A 20,020-nucleotide genomic window follows, 5' to 3' on the forward strand; every position below is an offset into this window, starting at 1 on the left:
AGCGGTTGCGCTGTGCTTCATAGCACGCTTTACTGTACCTCTCTTTGTTTTAACTTTCTGAGCGTGTTTTTAATCGAAACATATCATATCTATATGTTTTTGGAATCAGGAACCGACAAGGAATAAGATGAAATAGTTTTTGAAACGATTTCGGAAATTTAATTTTGATCATAATTTTTATATTTTTAATTTTCAGAGCTTGTTTTTAATCCAAATATAACATATTTATATGTTTTTGGAATCAGAACATGATAAAGAATAAGATGAATGTAAATTTGGATCGTTTTATAATTTTTTTTTTTACAATTTTCAGATTTTTAATGACCAAAGTCATTAATTAATTTTTAAGCCACCAAACTGAAATGCAATACCAAAGTCCGGCCTTCGTCGAAGATTGCTTGGCCAAAATTTCAATCAATTTGATTGAAAAATGAGGGTGTGACAGTGCCGCCTCAACTTTTACAAAAAGCCGGATATGACATCATCAAAGACATTTATCGAAAAAATGAAAAAAACGTCCGGGGATATCATACCCAGGAACTCTCATGTCAAATTTCATAAAGATCGGCCCAGTAGTTTAGTCTGAATCGCTCTACACACACACAGACAGACAGACAGACACACACATACACCACGACCCTCGTCTCGATTCCCCCCTCTATGTTAAAACATTTAGTCAAAACTTGACTAAATGTAAAAGAAGAAAAACAAGTCGCGTAAGGCGAAAATACAACATTTAGTCAAGTAGCTGTGGAACTCACAGAATGAAACTGAACGCAATGCAATTTTTCAGCAAGACCGTATACTCGTAGCATCGTCAGTCCACCGCTCAGGCAGTGAAATTGACAAGAAGAGCGGTTTAGTAGTTGCGCTGAGAAGGATAGCACGCTTTTCTATACCTCTCTTCGTTTTAATTCTCTGAGCGTGTTTTTAATCCAAACATATCATATCTATATGTTTTTGGAATCAGGAACCGACAAGGAATAAGATGAAAGTGTTTTTAAATTGATTTGGACAATTTAATTTTGATAATAATTTTTATATTTTTAATTTTCAGAGCTTGTTTTTAATTCAAATATAACATATTTATATGTTTTTGGAATCAGAAAATAATGGAGAATAAGATAAACGTAAATTTGGATCGTTTTATAATTTTTCATTTTTTTTTACAATTTTCAGATTTTTAATGACCAAAGTCATTAATTAATTTTTAAGCCATCACGCTGAAATGCAATACCGAAGGCCGGGCTTCGTCGAAGACTACTTGACCAAAATTTCAACCAATTTGGTTGAAAAATGAGAGCGTGACAGTGCCGCCTCAACTTTCACGAAAAGCCGGATATGACGTCATCAAAGACATTTATCGAAAAAAGGAAAAAAACGTTCGGGGATATCAATCCCAGGAACTCTCATGTAAAATTTCATAAAGATCGGCCCAGTAGTTTGGTCTGAATCGCTCTACACGCACGCACGCTCGCACGCACACACACACACACACACACACACACACACACACACACACACACACACACACACACACACACACACACACACACGCACACATACACCCCGACCCTCGTTTCGATTCCCCCTCTATGTTAAAACGTTTAGTCAAAACTTGACTAAATGTAAAAAGAGACTTAGTGTAATACAAAACAAATATAGAAATTAAAAAATCAGATAACCAACAGAAGCTAAAATATTGCACAGGAGAAAACAGATTTGAAAGGAATTCCAAAACAAGTTATAAGCTGGGAGAAAAAACGGGTAAAACAAGAATAGAGTAGTTTCAATTTCTATACAATTGCACACTTTTTTTAAAGAGGAATCTTGCGAAACTAATGGGTTAACAAATAAAATAAGAAACTGGTCAAGCGAGAAGAGAATATACAGTTTCAATTCAGTCTCACGTGGTTAAACAAAATGTTACGGTCAAGCAAAAAGGGCAAACAACATTATCAAAGCAGCAGACTTGTAAAATAAATCAAGACCCAAAACCATGAGTACAAAACTGAACCAATCCAAAACAAGCTGGAAAACCCCCAAAGCTTAAACTCCAAAAAGGAAGTAAATCCAAAAACAAAGAGACTGCCAACGTTCCAAAATTCAGAATAAAAAAACAAGAAAGGTAGGTTGTTGGAACGTTTGTTATTGACAAAACAATACATTCACAGATATTTCAACACAACGGTCTTTTAAGTGAACAGACAAACAAATATTCACACAAAACTTATCTTGATAGAATCAGTTTACGTCCACTCGTCAGGAAGCCGAGCGAATGAATATCATCTTCTTGTTGTTCACTTAAAAGACTGTTGGGTCGAAATATCTGTGAATGTATTGTTTTGTCAATAACAAACGTTCCAACAACCTACCTTTCTTGTTTTTTGACTCCAAAAAGGAAGGCTAATAAGCCAGGAGAAAAAAAAAACCGCCCCAAAGGGAGGGGTTGACTGTGTGTATAGGTATACCTTCCTCTGACGCAGACCCCGACTCAATATTGAGAGAGGATCTAGGAGGTTTGGGTCGAGCAACGAGCTCCTCCTCCTCTGTGGAATAAGGCTCTGCCTCCGGAACCACAGGGCCTCTAGGTGCTGCAAGCAGGGTGGGGAAGGGAGGATGGAAGGAAGGAAGGAAGGAAGGAAGGAAGGAAGGAAGGCAGGAAGGATGGAAAGAAGGAAGGAAGGAAGAAGGAAGGATGGATGGAAGGAAGGAAGAATGGATGGAAGGAAGGAAGAAAGGAAGGATGGAAGGAAGGAAGGATGGAAGGAAGGAAGGAAAGAAATAAGGATGGAAGGAAGGAAGGAAGAAAGGAAGGATGGAAGGAAGGAAGGATGGAAGGAAGGAAGAATGGATGGAAGGAAGGGAGGAAGGATGGATGGAAGGAAGAATGGATGGAAGGAAGGGAGGAAGGATGGATGGAAGGAAGGGAAGAAGGATGGATGGAAGGTTGAAGGAAGGAAGGAAGGAAGGAAGGGAGGTAGGAAGGATGGAAGGAAGGAAAGGTGGAAGGATGGGAGGAAGGATGGATGGAAGGTAGCAGGAAGGAGAGGGATGAAGGAAAGGGTGGGAAGAGGGTGCAAGGCAATAAGGGGTGTACATTAGTGTTGTGTGTGTTGTTATTATTCAGCAACATGCTTCAGCTTGGTAGAAGCTCTGAACAGGTGCACCTCAGTATCTCACTAATGCTGATAACCAACAAAAGCACTGTCAGTCCATTATTCCATCTTTTTGTTTTCACTATGGCAGAATGAAAAAAAAGAGTTGAAAAACTGCCAATTTTTTTCAACACAATCATTAAATTCAAAAGTGATACTGTGATGCACCTGAGTGCCAATGTTTAACCACCTTCGTCAAGCAAAATCCCTAAATTCTTTTCATGCTATTTTCTGCACCTCTCACACAAGCATTAGTATTCATCAGAGTAGCTTATGATCTTAACTCTCAGCCCATAAAGGAGACATGCCAAGTAATAAAGCACAAATTCCAAACAAACCATCACCACACTCATCCTCACTGTTCACACTATTAGCCCAATTAGCATAACACATGTGCAAAACTCTCTTTTAAAACAGTTTCCATTCTATGTTAAATGCTATTCATAATTGTATGCAAAACTGCAAGTAAACTTTCTTCACATTCTGTTAAGCCAGACAAAACTTTTTGTATCAAATGTTACGTCAGATTTCAATCAACATGAAACTGCGAATCACAACAGCATATCATGATGTCTGTAACCACGTAGAACATTTGATACAGCACACCTTACAAATCTGCCAACATATGAATACCATCAAAGTTTCTACTCCTAGCAAAACTTTCAGCTAAGAAAGCCCTACTACAACTCAGTAATTCAATACAATACAAAACTGTTGCTACTTCTTGCAGAGTTAATTCACAGCATTGTGAGCAAACTCTTCAAATTCGATATAAACTGCAAAGAAATGGTGTGTCTACCTTCTGAGCCAACATGAAGTGGTTCCTCTCGCATTTCAGCATCTTTTTCTGCCTGTATCGTACTCATCTCTGAAACACAATGTGTAAGAATGTCAACACCTAGCAAAACTACCAAATCGTCGTCGACACGCAATTTTGGCGTAAGTCAATTTGTACAACTTTTCAAGAGAGAGAGAAACTGTTCAAACTGTTACGCCATTTTGTGGCCTATTTCTCTGATCAGTAGAGTCAGAGACCGCAAAGTACACATTCTCTGGTAGAGTTACGCCGTTTTCTCTCTGGCACTTACGCCGTTTTCTCTCTGGCACTTACGCCACTTTCTGCACATTTTTGGACATGAAAAAGTTACGCCATTTCTTCACGAGTGAATTTCACCACTTCCGGGTATCGCATTTAGATCTGAAAGCACTAGGTAACAGAATTTCACCACTTCCGGGTATCGCATTTAGATCTGAAAGCACTAGGTAACAGAATTTCACCACTTCCGGGTATCGCATTTAGATCTGAAAGCACTAGGTAACAGAATTTCACCACTTCCGGGTATCGCATTTAGATCTGAAAGCACTAGGTAACAGAATTTCACCACTTCCGGGTATCGCATTTAGATCTGAAAGCACTAGGTAACAGAATTTCACCACTTCTGGGTATCGCATTTAGATCTGAAAGCACTAGGTAACAGAATTTCACCACTTCCGGGTATCGCATTTAGATCTGAAAGCACTAGGTAACAGAGAAGGAGTTGCTTAGTTCAAAGTGCAAAAAAAAAGGAAAATCGCAAAAAATCGACTTACACCAAAATTGCGTGACAACGACGAAATATAATTATTAACAAGATGCAACCGGAAACCAAACAAGAAATTCCTACGAGGTAGGAAAAACACCCCCGTCAAAGGAAAATAACCTTCTCAGTTGGTGGCAGTGACTGAGTGAGAATGGTTATTTCCCTTTGACCATTAAGATGTTCCTCTATAAGTCCTTGTATAATTTTAATCCACCAATAACTCCGTAACCGTGTGTTTGACTGGTCCCAATTTTTGTAAGGACCGTCTCAGGAATGTATAGAACCTGTTCACCAAGTTTGGTGACGATCGGTCCGTTCATTCTTGAGATCTATATGCGAACACAAACAAACAAACAAACAAACAAACACATCGAGCGAAACCTATACACACCCCTATACCGGGGGTGTAAATAGACGAATTCCAAAATAACTCCTGTCCACATGTTTTTCACACACACCCCTCACTAGTGATTGGCCCCTCCAATGTTTGGCAGAGGTTTTGCAAGAAAAGGTCACTCTTCCACAACACATACAAACCAGACAGAGTTATTTCCGAAAACATCAATTTCAGAACAAAAAGTTTGATATTCTCATTCAAACAAAATCAGACACATCATTGCTTTGTACTCTTCTGTGAAAACCTGCACAAAGGATCCTCACACAAGTTTCCCTCTGTAAGAGAAATCATATGGCAATAAAATAAAACCCCATGAAAGGTTTTGTACCTGTTTCCTCGGACCAACAACAGGGAGTAATTTACTGCAGCCAAAAACATACCAGCACTCTTCATAGTATTTTTCACACAGTTCTATCTGACATGGTAGTGTCTTAGGCACATGGATGGTAATGAAAGCTAACAGATTTGGGCCAATATAGAATTATCATGAACAAAAGAATAAAAACTTCCCCCTTTTTAAGACTTTGATTTTTTCTTCTTCAGATTTTCTGTTCAGAACCTCTGGAAATTCACCTAGGTTTAAAGACTCCCTCCTTTTTAAGACCTGACATCCTCAGATTTGTAGAGGACTTAATAGAGGGGTTCCACTGCACTGGAAAGAATGCTATCATACCTGCCACTGAAGACACAGATTCCGACATGCCTGGCATGAAGCCTTTGATGACCTGTGACACTGTGTCATTGACGAGGTCACTGCCGTCACCTTCCCCGCCCTCTGCCAAGCGCACACGTCGACGAGCCACTGGCTTGGGCTGAAATTACACAACGATGTTTAAATAACATCTCTTTTTGTGTATGCGAGTGGTATTCTTTCTTGCAAAAAAAAGAAAAAAAGAAATAGTGGGCTAACGGCCTACTGGCAATGAAATTCCAGTAAAGCTGACAAGAGAGGACCAAGAAACAATCCAGAACTTCCATACAGAAGAATACAGAGAGATAAAGAAGCTTGTGCACACACAGACACACACAGACAGACACACAAGCAGACACACACACACACTTCTTGTCTTTACAAATATCCACTTCGTGTCTGATAAACCCTTTACTGTGTTTTTATGACAATTAAATGAGTTCTGAGTTCTGAGTTCTGAGTTCTGAGTTCACACACACACACACACACACACAAGCATCATACTGCCACTACTGCATAACTATTTCTGAAACAAACCAATGACATAAACCATGTTACTCTTTTTATCCAATAAACAAGATCATAAAACGACAATTTAAAAAGGAAAAAAAAAAAAAAAAAAAGACAAATTTGTTCTACTTTTGATGACAGTTCAGGGGCTGCTTGCCCTGTTTCTATACTAACACCACCAAGCAGACACTCACAGAAGAAACAGAGTGAGCGGGTTCTGAGTGAACGATCTGAGCCTCGACACGAGCGACCTTGTCCCTGTCCATAGGGGTGGACGTGGCCGAGGGACCAGGCCGACTCCTCAGTTTGGGGCGGGCGGGGGTGTGGTCACGGTGGGGTGGGGAGGCAGGTAGCTTCACAGGGGTGTCTTCTGGTGCTGCGTCCATCTGAAACAGCAGTAGTTAGTTGAGTAAAAATCTAAAAAAAATAAGGGGGAAAAACCCTACTGATATGACATGAACTTTCACCATGAAATAACAAGAGATATGCTTGACTTGCAGCCCCTGCATACAAACGTAACTATAAACAAGACACCCCCAACCTTTATATCAACACAAACCCCAAAGCATTGTGACTCTACAGGATGTACAGCAATTTATAGGAATTGTACTTAGGTCTGCTGGGCCTGATGTACTCATACTGCCAGTAGATTTGACTCTGTGCCTAACAAGATCACAACTAACCATATCCCTACCTCTATGGGTGTGTGCTCAGGTCTACTGGGCCTGATGTACTCATACTGCCAGTAGATTTGACTCTGTGCCTAACAAGATCACAACTAACCATATCCCTACCTCTATGGGTGTGTGCTCAGGTCTACTGGGCCTGATGTACTCATACTGCCAGTAGATTTGACTCTGTGCCTAACAAGATCACAACTAACCATATCCCTACCTCTATGGGTGTGTGCTCAGGTCTACTGGGCCTGATGTACTCGTACTGCCAGTAGATTTGACTCTGTGCCTAACAAGATCACAACTAACCATATCCCTACCTCTATGGGTGTGTGCTCAGGTCTACTGGGCCTGATGTACTCGTACTGCCAGTAGATTTCAATATCGTCACTGTAAGACAGCAAACCCTGTGCCTAACAAAAACCACAACCAACCATAACCATACCTCTATGGGTGTGTGCTTAGGTCTGCAAACCCTGTGCTTTGAGACTGAAAGTGATGCAGTATTGTTGGATTCACCAGACCACTGGTTTGCTGTCTGTTCAGTCACAATGTAATTCCTCTTTTGAGATGATAAAGTAGTATTGTATTGCATTGTATTGCACTGAATTGCATTGTATTGTATTGTATTGTGTCTTATAATATTGTATTGTATTGTATTGTATTGTAGTATATTTCAATATCTCACTGCCCAACAAATCATACTCCTACCTCTATGGGTGTGTGCTTAGGTCTACTGGGCTTGATGTATTCGTACTGCCAGTAGATCTCCACGTCAATGGTTCCCAGACTCTGCTCTCTGTCGGGCTGCGTCTCTCCGCTCTCTGTGGTGGGGTGCAGCAGTGGGTACGTTCCCCTCAGCTCCTTCATGTGACGCAGCGTCATCAGCGGAATCTCCGCTCGGCCGACGTAAGACGCTTCTTCTGGGTCAGCGTCATCAAACACGAATAGTTTTAGGTGCTGCAAAGGAAATGAACGAGTTGTCAGCATCATCAAATACAAAGAGTTTTAGGTGCGGCAAAAGAGAACAAAAGAGTTGTCAGCGTCATCAAATACGAAAGATTGATAAATGACGCCAAATTCTCATTTTTACACCCACCGCCATAGACAGGTACTGATCGAGGTCGGCAGTCATGGGCACAGGATAGGTCTTGTGGTCATGGAACTCAGGGTTGTTGGAGTTACGCACGATCACCGTGTCGTGGTCGCTGAAGTCAAAGAACTGGTACACACAGTACGGAGAGGGCTGTACATCTGCAACAGATATAAAGGCTCAAATAAGCTGCTGCAAAGTTCTTGTAAATCACTGTAAGAAGCCCAATTTTCACATAAAGTATTCAAGCCAAAAGCTGATATTAACTTCCTGATTCAAGAAAAACTGAGCACACACGTCCACTTCAGGCACAGTTATATCTACAGCTTGCTTACTCAGGCTACATTTCACCATATATGCATTCTAACACAAGCATCACAATATACCGTCTCAATAATAGAAACAGAAAAACAAACTTTCTATCAGTTTCTATGTTCAAGACATAATACCATTGCAACATGACGCGCCATCATTCCTGACGTTTTACTATCCTGAAGAAGGCAGTGAAAAGCTGTTGAAATATTGATTAAGAATGTACCAATCCTGCTTACTGTTGTGTTCTCTTTTTGTTTAAATATCATTGCAACAGTATAAAATACAGAAACGACTCTCTGTGTGAGACATACCTTGTCTTCGACCCTTCAGCTTGGAACACTTGAGGATCTTGATGTGAAGTTCGTTGACGTTTTCCAAGGGCCGCCTGGCGGCCTCCTCGTCCAGAGCTGTCACAGCTTCCTTCATGTGTTGCTCGTTGGCCGTCAGGTAGCCCAGAGCCTTGGTACGCTCCTGAACATTACAGAATTGACGCAGATGTAAAGCTTGGGCATTGGATTGTTTATGCTTCTTGACAGATTTGCAGAATCTTGTTGCTTCATACCAATTAATTGAAAAATTAGGTAGCCCAATTAGTCTAGGTACGCTCCTGAACATGACACAATTGATAAAGCTGTAAAGCTTATATCCAAAAACAGATGGACCGCTAACGTTCCAAAATTCTGAATAAAAAACCAAGAATTGTTGGTTATTGGAACAAACAAAAACGTTAAAGTGATCATCCCTTAGTGCTGTAAGGCTTAGACATGAGATCAGATGTTTTATATGCTTCTTGACATGTAGAGGATTTACAGAACCTTGCTGCTTTCATACAAATCAATGGGAAAATAGGGTAGCCCAGAGCCTTGGTATGCTCCTGAATATTACCATATTGATGAAGCTGTAAAGCTTAGAGATGGGATAAGACATATTATATACTTCTTGACACCTAGAGGATTCACAGAATCGCGTTGCTTTCAGTCCGGAGACTAGAAATTCCAAGACCACCAACCTTGTAGAGGCGCAGGGCCTGGTCCATAGGGACGCGCAGTCTGATCCAGTACTCCACAGTGCCATAGCCCACACCTGTTTCCTTGTCGTCCACACCTGCAGTAAGATATGATGAGTAAATTACAGGTACAGACTATAGAGGTACAGGTGATTAAAACATTATTATATTCATCAAAAATCTTCCAAATGCTACTTATTTTTAATGTGTTGCAATATCTAAAGTATTAGATTCAACAATTACTAGACACACACACACAGGCACACACACACACCACCACCACAGGCACACACACACACACACACACACACACACACCACCACCACAGGCACACACACACAGGCACACACACACACAGGCACACACACACACACACCACCACCACAGGCACACACACACACACACACACACACACACACACACACACACAGACAGACAGAGGCACACACACTTCAACCCAATTTAGTTCAACCTAGCTCCCACTCCTTCCTACCACTACCCTTTCCCCCACACACACCAACACACTTAAGTTCAATATAGCTCCCACTCCTTCCCCCACCCTCTTCCCCCCTCCCCCAAACACACACAAAAGGCCAGAAAATAACCAACACACAGAGCTAAGCTGTTACCTGTGAGTGTGGCCAGCCCATGGATGCGGCCAGACGGTTTATCAAAGATGTCCCTGAAGACCATCTGGCAGGCGGCCACTGTGCGGAAGTCTTGACCAAACGTCTGATGGAGCTCCAGGGTGCATGTTTGCTGTTGATCATAAAATGGCTATTTGCAAACATTGTCACAAAGATGTGAGTAGGATATTTCGAGATATGTTGAGCTGTGTAATACGTCGTGATTTTAACCTCCCTAAAGATTGAATTGTGATGCGGAGGACAGGTTAGAAGCGATATCACGGGTTTCGTGTGTTGCACGAGGAAATAGCCCTGGTTTAAACAGAATAGTGTTTACGAGTTGGAAAGATATAGCTGGTTTTGAACTAAGATATTGGATTGGATCGGATTGGATTGGATAAGATTTACAGTCCAGTGAGGTTACCCTCATGGAAATTCGGGCTGCTTTCTCCCTGGGGAAAGCGAGCTGCCATACATACGGCGCTACCCATATATTTTTTTTCCTGCATGCGTGTATTCATGTTTCCTGAGACTTAATGCCGTGTGAGATGGAATTTTTTTACTTTATTCCAAGTCCCACGGGTATTTGATGGACATTTTCATCTATGCCTATACAATTTTGCCAGGAAAGACCCTTTTGTCAATCGTGGGATCTTTAACGTGCACACCCCAATGTAGTGTACACGAAGGGACCTCGGTTTTTCGTCTCATCCGAAAGACTAGCACTTGAACCCACCACCTAGGTTAGGGAAGGGGGGAGAAAATTGCGGCCTGACCCAGGCCTGAACACGCAACCTCTCGCTTCCGAGCGCAAGTGCGTTACCACTCGGCCACCCAGTCCATATTCACAGCGTTTAAGATTCTCAACCGAGGAGGTTGTTTAGCGCGTGTCGGTCTTGTTCGGGGAACAAGCACTCCTTCTTGAGACGGGTCTCTTAAGGTAAACGATTTATTATGTTGTATATTATTGAAGCTTGACTACATAGTTCGAATGTAAACGGTAGTGTATGCAAAGTGCACTAAATGCTAATGTGAAGTTTTAAGAGAATTCTTGTTGAGATTGTATCACGGTTTTTGTTGGGTAAATTCTTGAACATAAATGTTGTTACGCATTTATGTTATGTTTAAGACGGTGATGCTATGTATGGTAGTGTTATTAATGGATTAAGTGATTCATGGAATAAGTATAGCTTGGATATTGACTGTGGACGGAATGACATATATGAAGTGATGTCGGAAGTACTTGTGTAATGTTTAGTTGTGAAGGTAGAATGAATGAGAGAGAGGATACACGACTGTTTAGGAAGAAGAAATGGTTTAAGAGAATGTTGTATTAAGACTTGGGTTAATTCTTTAGGAGTTTCCATGAGGGTGTACGAGGAGCGGACCTCACACGGAAGAGTGCGTGACGATGGTGGAGCAAGAGGCCACATCGGCGCAGATGGATGGACGGGGAAGTCCCCATCGCTACCGGTCGTAGAGACGAACCGGTTCTTCTCGCTAATGGCGAAAGAGTGTTTCTCAGGGAGGAATGTGAAATGTGCATAATAGCATCTATAAGGAGAGTTTCTGGGAAATCATCATCTACATGGATTCAGCGGCACAAGGATGTGTAAATGACGGCATGCAGTGACACCGAGGAGAGTCTGCACACAAAGTTGACTCTGAGAAATAAATCTCTCGCCGAACGTGGGGACGAACTCACGCTGACAGCGGCCAACTGGATACAAATCCAGCACGCTACCGACTGAGCTACATCCCTGCCCCACTTTTTGGTCTCATGTTTACCATTTAATACACACTGTGTAAATAAAAGAACAGTTAACACAAACAACTGACAACATTTCTCAGTATGACTATCAAACTAAACAAGCAACCTGTCAGGTAGATAAGAAGCGTACCTTTTGCAGGTAATGCAGGAAGAAGTCGTCCACCTTGACAATGTACTGAGATGTGAAGTCGTACGCAGGCCTGTAATTAACATACACAAAAGTCAGTGCAGTTTTTTTAGAGACACTATTAACCAATGTCTTGGTGAATTATGAACAATACCAGCTGCAAATCAAAGCATTTTTTGTCTTGGCAGCTTAGCAACAAACAAAAAAAACAAAAAACAAGAAGAGCAAAGCCCACACGACTCACATGCTTTACACATTTTTCCTACCAAAATACATGTACCCAAGGTCAAGGTCATCCAAGGTCATGCAACACAAAGCTGTTAATTCAAGACATAGGAAGTACAATGGTGCTTATTGGCTCTTTCCACCATGAGATATGGTCACTTTTAGTGGTTCACTACCTTATTTTGGTCACATTTCATAAGGGTCAAAGTGACCTTGACCTTGATCATATGTGACCAAATGTGTCTCATGATGAAAGCATAACATGTGCCCCACATAATTTTTAAGTTTGAAACAGTTATCTTCCATAGTTCAGGGTCAAGGTCACTTCAAAATATGTATACAATCCAACTTTGAAGAGCTCCTGTGACCTTGACCTTGAAGCAAGGTAAATCAAACTGGTATCAAAAGATGGGGCTTACTTTGCCCTATATATCATATATAGGTGAGGTATTGAATCTCAAAAACTTCAGAGAAAATGGGAAAAATGTGAAAAATAGCTGTTTTTTAGGCAACATTTATGGCCCCTGCGACCTTGACCTTGAAGCAAGGTCAAGATGCTATGTATGTTTTTAGGGGCCTTGTCATCATACACCATCTTGCCAAATTTGGTACTGATAGACTGAATAGTGTCCAAGAAATATCCAACGTTAAAGTTTTCCGGACGTCCGGACGGACGGACGGACGACTCGGGTGAGTACATAGACTCACTTTTGCTTCGCATGTGAGTCAAAAATCAAATACTGAACATGTTACTTTATCTGTTGTTGTTTCACCAAAGAAAAGGGACATCATTGTATATGAGATCAGACAATGTTTTGGATACTACTGGAAGGACACATGCAAACACACAGACACATGCAAACACACACACGCACACAGACAGACAGGCAGACAGACAGACAAACACACATACATACTTACACACACACACACTACACACAGACATGCACACAGACAGGCAGACAGACAGACAAACACACATACATACTTACACACACACACACTACACACAGACACACACACAAACAGACAGACAGACAGACAGACAGACAGACAGACACACACACACACACACACACACACTCACACAGACATACACATACACACACACACTGACCTTGCCCCACGCACAACAGGTGTGGACTGGATCTCAAACTCAAAGAACTCCCAGGTACAGAAGAGTGACGGTTCCTCGTCCCCAATGTGACGGATGGCGTCCTCTGACAAGTTGACCTACAACAGTCAAAGCTTCACAATGAGCATGGATGCAGACTTGGACTTGTGAGCACTATTTATATGAACAAGAAGAGCAAACGCTCGATCGAGTCACTTTCGCAGTTCTGAATATTATATGAGGCATCAGATGGACAGGAAGAAATTGCTATTCACAACACAATGAGTCACGTTCACATAAAATTTGAGCCCGGTCACTTTTATAGTTTCCGAGAAAAGCCCAACGTTAAGTTGTGTGTTGCCGAACAGAAAAGGCTAGTTATCTCCCTTGTTTTTCTGATAACGTTCGTAAAAGGCTACAGATGTAAATACTTTGATGTAAAGAATAATCCTACAAAGTTTCAATCACATCCGATGAACTTTGTCAAAGATATAAAATGTCTAATTTTTCCTTTGACGCTGACCTGTGACCTTGAAAAAGGTCAAAGGTCAACGAAACCATCGTTAAAGTGTAGAGGTCATTGGAGGTCACGACTAAACAAAATATGAGCCCGATCGCTTTGATAGTTTCCGAGAAAAGTCCAACGTTAAGGTGGTGTCTACGGACGGCCGGCCGGACAGACTAACACTGACCGATTACATAGAGTCACTTTTTCTTCGCATGTGAGTCAAAAATGAAAGTGCTGAAAATGTTGACAACAACCTCTAAACAAGCCTGCCAAGCCTTGTGAAACCTCAAGTGTAGCAATTCACATTTCTTTGGAATTTTCAGCGTAGCAAATGGTGTTTTAGTGTGGCATTGTCTAAAATTGATTAGCATACCTGCATTAAAGCTATTTCGCGCAAGAGAACATAATTAAAAAAAAGTTAATTTAGAAAGAAACATAATGGCCAATAGAGAGTGTCTGCAGTGCCCCTCTCAGTGTGGACATTGTCTTATAACACAAAGTCTGACCGCTACACGGAGCAAGAATCAGAAATGAGTACCAGCACTCACGGAAAAGAGGGAACTGTTGTATGCATGTGATTATTTGTTTGAGCGTAGCAATTCTAAGCTTGGCGTAACAGTGTAGCAATTTGTTTTAAAACATAGCATGCTATGCTGAAAACGTAGCAGTTGGCAGATCTGTCTAAACCTACATTGGTGATAGTTCTGTTTCTTTTAACACCAAATACGCAGTCTAGTCCAAACTCATCCCACCCACATACACATCAAAGCAACAGCAAAAGCAGCAAAATGACGCATGACCAACCTTCTGAATGTGGATTTCAAAGAGATTCTGTCCTCTCTCCAGTTGCATTGTTTCTTCAAAGTCCACAGTGGACTCCATCTGCAAAATGAAACAATACCGGTTCAAGTCAGGGTAAGAAACATGCACATGCACAGATGTGGAATCATATCCCCCCCCCCCCCTCCCCCAAACCCCCCCTCCCCCCTCCTCTCAAAAGATAAGTGGATGATGAGAGGAACATTCACTAATGCTTCACACACACACACACACACACACACACACACACACACACACACACACACACATCACTCACGTCTTCATCAGGCGGAGGAATGCGGTATTGGCGTGTACCGTAAGCCACATCACGCAGCTGAGACTCGAATTTCTGCACAAAGTAAGAATATGCAAGTTAGTGTTTTAAGATTAGTTCCATACAGCAATGAACAAAGAATGATGAAGAAATGCCAGCACATATAAAGGGAGTTACACAGAAACTTGCAGCATGAAATAATATTTATATATCTAAACAACAAAGTGACTGTGGTAAGATGAACAAAGTTTCCCCTCCATTTTCTTTCAAACCTAGTTCGTTCCGTGTTGCGTCTGCTTTTTGTTGTCTTTTGTGTTCTTGTTTTTCCTGATGAAGCTTCCAGAAGAGAAAATTCGTTATCGTCTTGTGTCGTCTTTGTATCGGTGAGTACAGTAATCCTTTGTTTTTTTAACTATATTTATATATGTCAAGAGGAAACCTTGCAGAAGGCAGACAGATATAAAGGGATTGAAACACTGACCATCTTTTGTTTGCTCAACGTATATAATATATGTATGTTAACCTCCTGACTACCACAATATGTATGAGGTACGTAGTTCATTTGGTATTACCAGACGCCCATATATCTATGTGATGTATACCTTTCTTGTCGGACCCAACTGCTACTTAAGGGAGGTAAGCAAGTAAATTGTTCCCAGAGTCTAAACATTTGTGCGCGAAAGCGTGTTACCTCCCTTCAACTGTTAATTGCTTGGTAAATGTCAAAAGTCATAAAGTCAAATGCTCATACACGCTGGAAAGAATAACATTTCTGAGAAACATGCCGGCTTCAGTGAGTGACTACAGACTTTAAATATATTACCAATAAATGTTTGCTTTTATCCCCATAACACGCTCCAACCCCTAAATCATCCCCCAGAACCCACCTTGATTCTGCCCGCCCTGATGTCCAGCAGTCTGGCGTACTCGTCCAGCTTCAGTTCGTATTCTTTCTTTGTCTCCTCCAGCTGCTGTCTGGCCATCTGCGTCTGATCACACACGGTTAAAGGCATTTGTTAATCTTCGTTTTTTAATCTTACACGTAGATTGAGTAGGTATCAACATATCCTCATGCAATAACTTTGTAGGTCTTTCGTTTTAGTAACGGAGTCAAAAAGTTCTTTTCATGTGATGTACGAGTTAAAGAATCCCCAGAGCACTTGATAGCACTTGCAGTGCTCAAATAAAACAATGCTAAACACTGAAAACATATCTTGATCCTGGTTCCATTGCATTTTTTTCTGAATCCAAAAAATAAATGTAATATTTGAATTGGTATCTAAAAAAACAAAATCCGATGTATGCAAATTAGGTTCCTTGTTAACATGATTGATACCGAGAGAGCGCTGTCTTGGTTGACAGGTTTAGCCAAGACTCGATCAGTCTTGGTGAAGACTTTTCGGTTCAGTTTTGATGTCTGGGCTGACAGATTGATTGAATGTTTTGATACCACTTTAAGCGACTTGTTAAAGTTCAACAGAGCCAAAAAAACACACACAGACGACAACATCTGCATCAAAAGTCTCACTCACCTCTTTCTGGTAGTCCTTGTTGATCTTGTGCTGTACCACAAGCATGTTGCGGGTCTTCTCCAGCTCGTGCACTGTCTCTGCGTACTCTGCCTGCAACTCCAGCAGTTGCCGCCTGTGATCTGCACATTCATATTCATAATTAAAATTTAACAGCGTAAACTGTTTTCTTTCTCTTCTTTTAAAATTTCTCTTGTTATTAACATCAATAGTTAGAACTGAATTGTCAAAACAATTAAACTGCATTTATGTATTTATAGCAGTCGTGGCAATGACATATTAAAAATTATGCGTCTGGTAAGCTGCTAAAAATGTGTACCGTACTTTCCGGGTCATAAGGCGCGACTTTTTTCCTCGAGTTTGACCCCTGCGTCTTGTATAACGAAGCGCCTAATCCGTGTATGAAATACGAAAAAAATCAAAGAGACCGCCTGAGTACCAGTCAAACAACTTGTGATAATGCATGTTTCAGCTACTAGGTACTAGTGGCCAAGTTTCCTCTCAAGACATCAAAGAGACAGCCCCATAGGTTAAACTCGGTCACTGACCCCGGTGCAGGAAATGTTTCCTCTCTCAGATCTATGACAGGGGAACCACCTCTCATAGCAAAAACTGGGTCATTGACCCCTGGGAAGAAGGTCAGTGTCTAAACAAGGCAACCCAGCTATCACAATGGACCTGCCTTTGATCTGCCGCACACACAGAGCACACATATTTCCACTCTGTATTCTTCCTTTGATGTGCAGCTTATTTTCATTCTTCGACCGTTTGTTACCGGTATACTTTTTTAATTTTGGTGCGCCCTATCGGCCCCCTGCGCCCAATGGGTGACTGGATTACAATTTTGTTTAAAAAGAAGGGGGTGCGCCTTATGCGCTGTAGCGCCTTGTAACCCGGAAAGTACGGTAACTTTTGAAAATGTGCAGTTACTTTTTGAGAATTAAATCTACCTTCACCAAGTTCTGCACATACAAAAAACACACATACAAATACATCAAACATACAATCACATACATACACACATTAGATAAAAGAATGAAGGACCAAAACAACAACATTTGTTAAGCTGTGTCCACCTAGTGCATAGCCAGACACACACATATGAGAAACACAGCGATAAAACTAACACCAAGATATTTGTTCCTGTTTACCACACACACACACACACACACATATACACACACACATACACACACACATACACAGACACGCACACACACACACACACACACACATAAACACACACACACACACCCACACCAAAACAACTGAAAGACAAAAGCAACACAAGATTTCTGTCCTGTCTACCTTTGTCCAGCTCTGTGTCCACCTGGTGCAAGAAGTCGGGCGGTGCCTGTGTCTTCTGCTTCTTCTGCTTGACCAGCACCAGTGCATCCTCCAGCTCCGTCAGGTCTAGATGGCTCTCCTGGACATGAAATAATGGTTGTTCTTGATATCTTATCATAAAACTCAAAAAACAAGAAAAGTACGTTGGTGGAACGTTTGACGGGCGCAGTGGCGTGGTGGTAAGACGTCGGCCTCCCAATCGGGAGGTCGTGAGTTTGAATCCCGGTCGCTGCCGCCTGGTGTGTTAAGAGTGGAGATTTTTCCGATCTCTCAGGACCTGCTAGTGACTTATCCCACTTCGTGTGTACATGCAAGCACAAGACCAAGTGCGCACGGAAAAGATCCTGTAATCCATGTCGGAGTTCGATGGGTTATGGAAACACGAAAATACCCAGCATGCCTACTCAACGAAAGCGGAGTGAAGCTGACTATGCTCACAGAGTATAGTGTGGGGAACCCAAATGGGCAAACGAGCTCACACGTAACCAGACAAATTCTGGAACGCTGAAGAAGAAGAAAAAGTGGAACGTTTAATCACAGACAAAGAAAAGCATTCCATGGAATTTTGACCAACCAGTCAGTGAAAAAAAGAAAGAAAGAACAATGGACAAATAATAAGGATGGGTCATCACAAAGTATCTGTGGATATTGCTTCCTGTACAATGGCAGAACAAACATTTTTATTTTATTTTATTTTATCATAAAACGTTTTGTATGTTTTACAGAAGTATACTCTGGCATGACATTATTGTTAAAATGTAGAGAGAGTACACTGTGCTACACTAGAACAGTTTCAACCACCTAAGATTCTTAAATTCACAGTAGCCCAAATTCTTTTCAAGTTAGTTTAGCAACACATTAGCTCCCTTTGAGGGACTTTTGCTGCAAGGTTCACAAACACAGATCAACAGCACTCTGTTAGCAGTATGTGAGTACACTCATGTAAGATCTTGTAACAAACACAAAAATAGTACCTTTGTGAAGAATTTCAGTTTCTCCTGCATGTCATCAAACTGTTCCTTCATGTGGAAATAGTTGATCTGGAGCTCTCGGTACTCTTGCTGTAGCTTCTCATGGCCATCTGCAGACACAAACCAAACAAAATGTATCATAAATATGCACGCGGGGTAATAGACAAAATGCAGAAACTTGCTTCAAATTGCTGAAAACTTTGCCGTTATTTTGGCAACTTTTTTTACTGTGGGGTAAAGGTCACGCCAAGAGCTGCCGAAATCAAAAACAAAAAACATCCAACCACCCACCTTCTCTTTCACAGTTTTTTCAATGCTGTCTCTGCCTACAATAGTTCTATTCCTATTGAGACCAGGCTCACAGGTTTGAGTTCAGCGCTATCAGTAGCATGTCTATCACACTGCTATCATTTATTCTACTCTGTTTTTTTAAATTTTCAACAATAACTCTTGAAATGACTGACCTCTTTCGTTGGCATATCTGTCAATGATGCTTCCCTTCTCTCCAAGGTCGGACTTGAGTGTAGCCTCCAGCTGTGCTATCTGCACCTTGAGTTTGTTCTCTCTCTGACGCCACTCCCGCTCCCGCTCCAAGTCAAACGCACTGAAACAAAATCATGACCACTTGACTCAACGATTGGCCCTGTGCCATTTTGCTATTATGATTTAGGCTTTAAATACCCTTGATGTGAGCAAAAACAGTAGTGACATTTACACAGATAAACACACACACACACACACAGAACAGACACAGACAGACAAATAAACTAAACATTATGCAAGTGCATGCTACTTTCCTGTCGATTAATGACTGACTAGTTACGCTGTATATACGTCCTCTTCAGCCCGACAGGCGTATCTTAGGACAGGTAGAGGTAGTACGCTATGTGATCTGTGGACCAATGCCACCCTTCGACCATCAAACATGTGCCCAACAATGAATTTTACCCCTTCCTGCCCCCAAACTTCTACCCTTACTAATGTGAAAGGTTGATTTGAAAAATAACCTATACAGCGGAACCCCCATTTTAAGACTCGATTTTCCCCACCATAAAGACCATCCCCTCCTCATCGTGGTATGGTGGTGAAACAGAACCAAGCTATGCCGTCGGAAGAAAATCGCTGAAATCTCACTGTCCCTAAAACATGGGGGTGATTTTTCATTGTGAGAAGTATACTGATAGGGCTCTCCCTTGGCGGACAGGTTGGTTGCTGGCTAACGGGGCTCTGGTGAAGACGGAGGTAAGCTGGACAGTACCGGTGTGACGGCACAGAGGCACAAGGA

At 41.5% G+C, this 20,020-nt stretch overlaps 1 protein-coding gene across 4 annotated transcripts in view; it reads right to left on the reverse strand.

The window, feature by feature from the left end:
• LOC138961460 (protein fantom-like) overlaps nucleotides 1–20,020 on the reverse strand; it is a 54,227-nt gene that overhangs the window by 16,145 nt on the left and 18,062 nt on the right. For 2 of the 4 annotated variants that reach the window (XM_070333114.1, XM_070333119.1), the window contains exons 12-29: nucleotides 19,200–19,339; nucleotides 18,739–18,845; nucleotides 17,726–17,843; nucleotides 16,421–16,539; nucleotides 15,776–15,877; nucleotides 14,892–14,963; nucleotides 14,600–14,677; nucleotides 13,291–13,406; nucleotides 11,952–12,021; nucleotides 10,054–10,183; nucleotides 9,428–9,522; nucleotides 8,730–8,889; nucleotides 8,110–8,264; nucleotides 7,722–7,970; nucleotides 6,531–6,722; nucleotides 5,809–5,947; nucleotides 3,958–4,026; nucleotides 2,472–2,594 (exon numbers count right to left, since the gene is read on the reverse strand). In XM_070333114.1, the coding sequence (XP_070189215.1) occupies nucleotides 2,472–2,594; nucleotides 3,958–4,026; nucleotides 5,809–5,947; nucleotides 6,531–6,722; nucleotides 7,722–7,970; nucleotides 8,110–8,264; nucleotides 8,730–8,889; nucleotides 9,428–9,522; nucleotides 10,054–10,183; nucleotides 11,952–12,021; nucleotides 13,291–13,406; nucleotides 14,600–14,677; nucleotides 14,892–14,963; nucleotides 15,776–15,877; nucleotides 16,421–16,539; nucleotides 17,726–17,843; nucleotides 18,739–18,845; nucleotides 19,200–19,339 (2,234 nt within the window). The remainder of the gene's footprint in view (nucleotides 1–2,471; nucleotides 2,595–3,957; nucleotides 4,027–5,808; nucleotides 5,948–6,530; nucleotides 6,723–7,721; nucleotides 7,971–8,109; nucleotides 8,265–8,729; nucleotides 8,890–9,427; nucleotides 9,523–10,053; nucleotides 10,184–11,951; nucleotides 12,022–13,290; nucleotides 13,407–14,599; nucleotides 14,678–14,891; nucleotides 14,964–15,775; nucleotides 15,878–16,420; nucleotides 16,540–17,725; nucleotides 17,844–18,738; nucleotides 18,846–19,199; nucleotides 19,340–20,020) is intronic. The other 2 variants (XM_070333134.1, XM_070333124.1) reach the window with 1 other exon arrangement.

The sequence above is a fragment of the Littorina saxatilis genome, linkage group LG1, assembly GCF_037325665.1.
Source record: "Littorina saxatilis isolate snail1 linkage group LG1, US_GU_Lsax_2.0, whole genome shotgun sequence".
NCBI classification, from domain to species: domain Eukaryota; kingdom Metazoa; phylum Mollusca; class Gastropoda; order Littorinimorpha; family Littorinidae; genus Littorina; species Littorina saxatilis.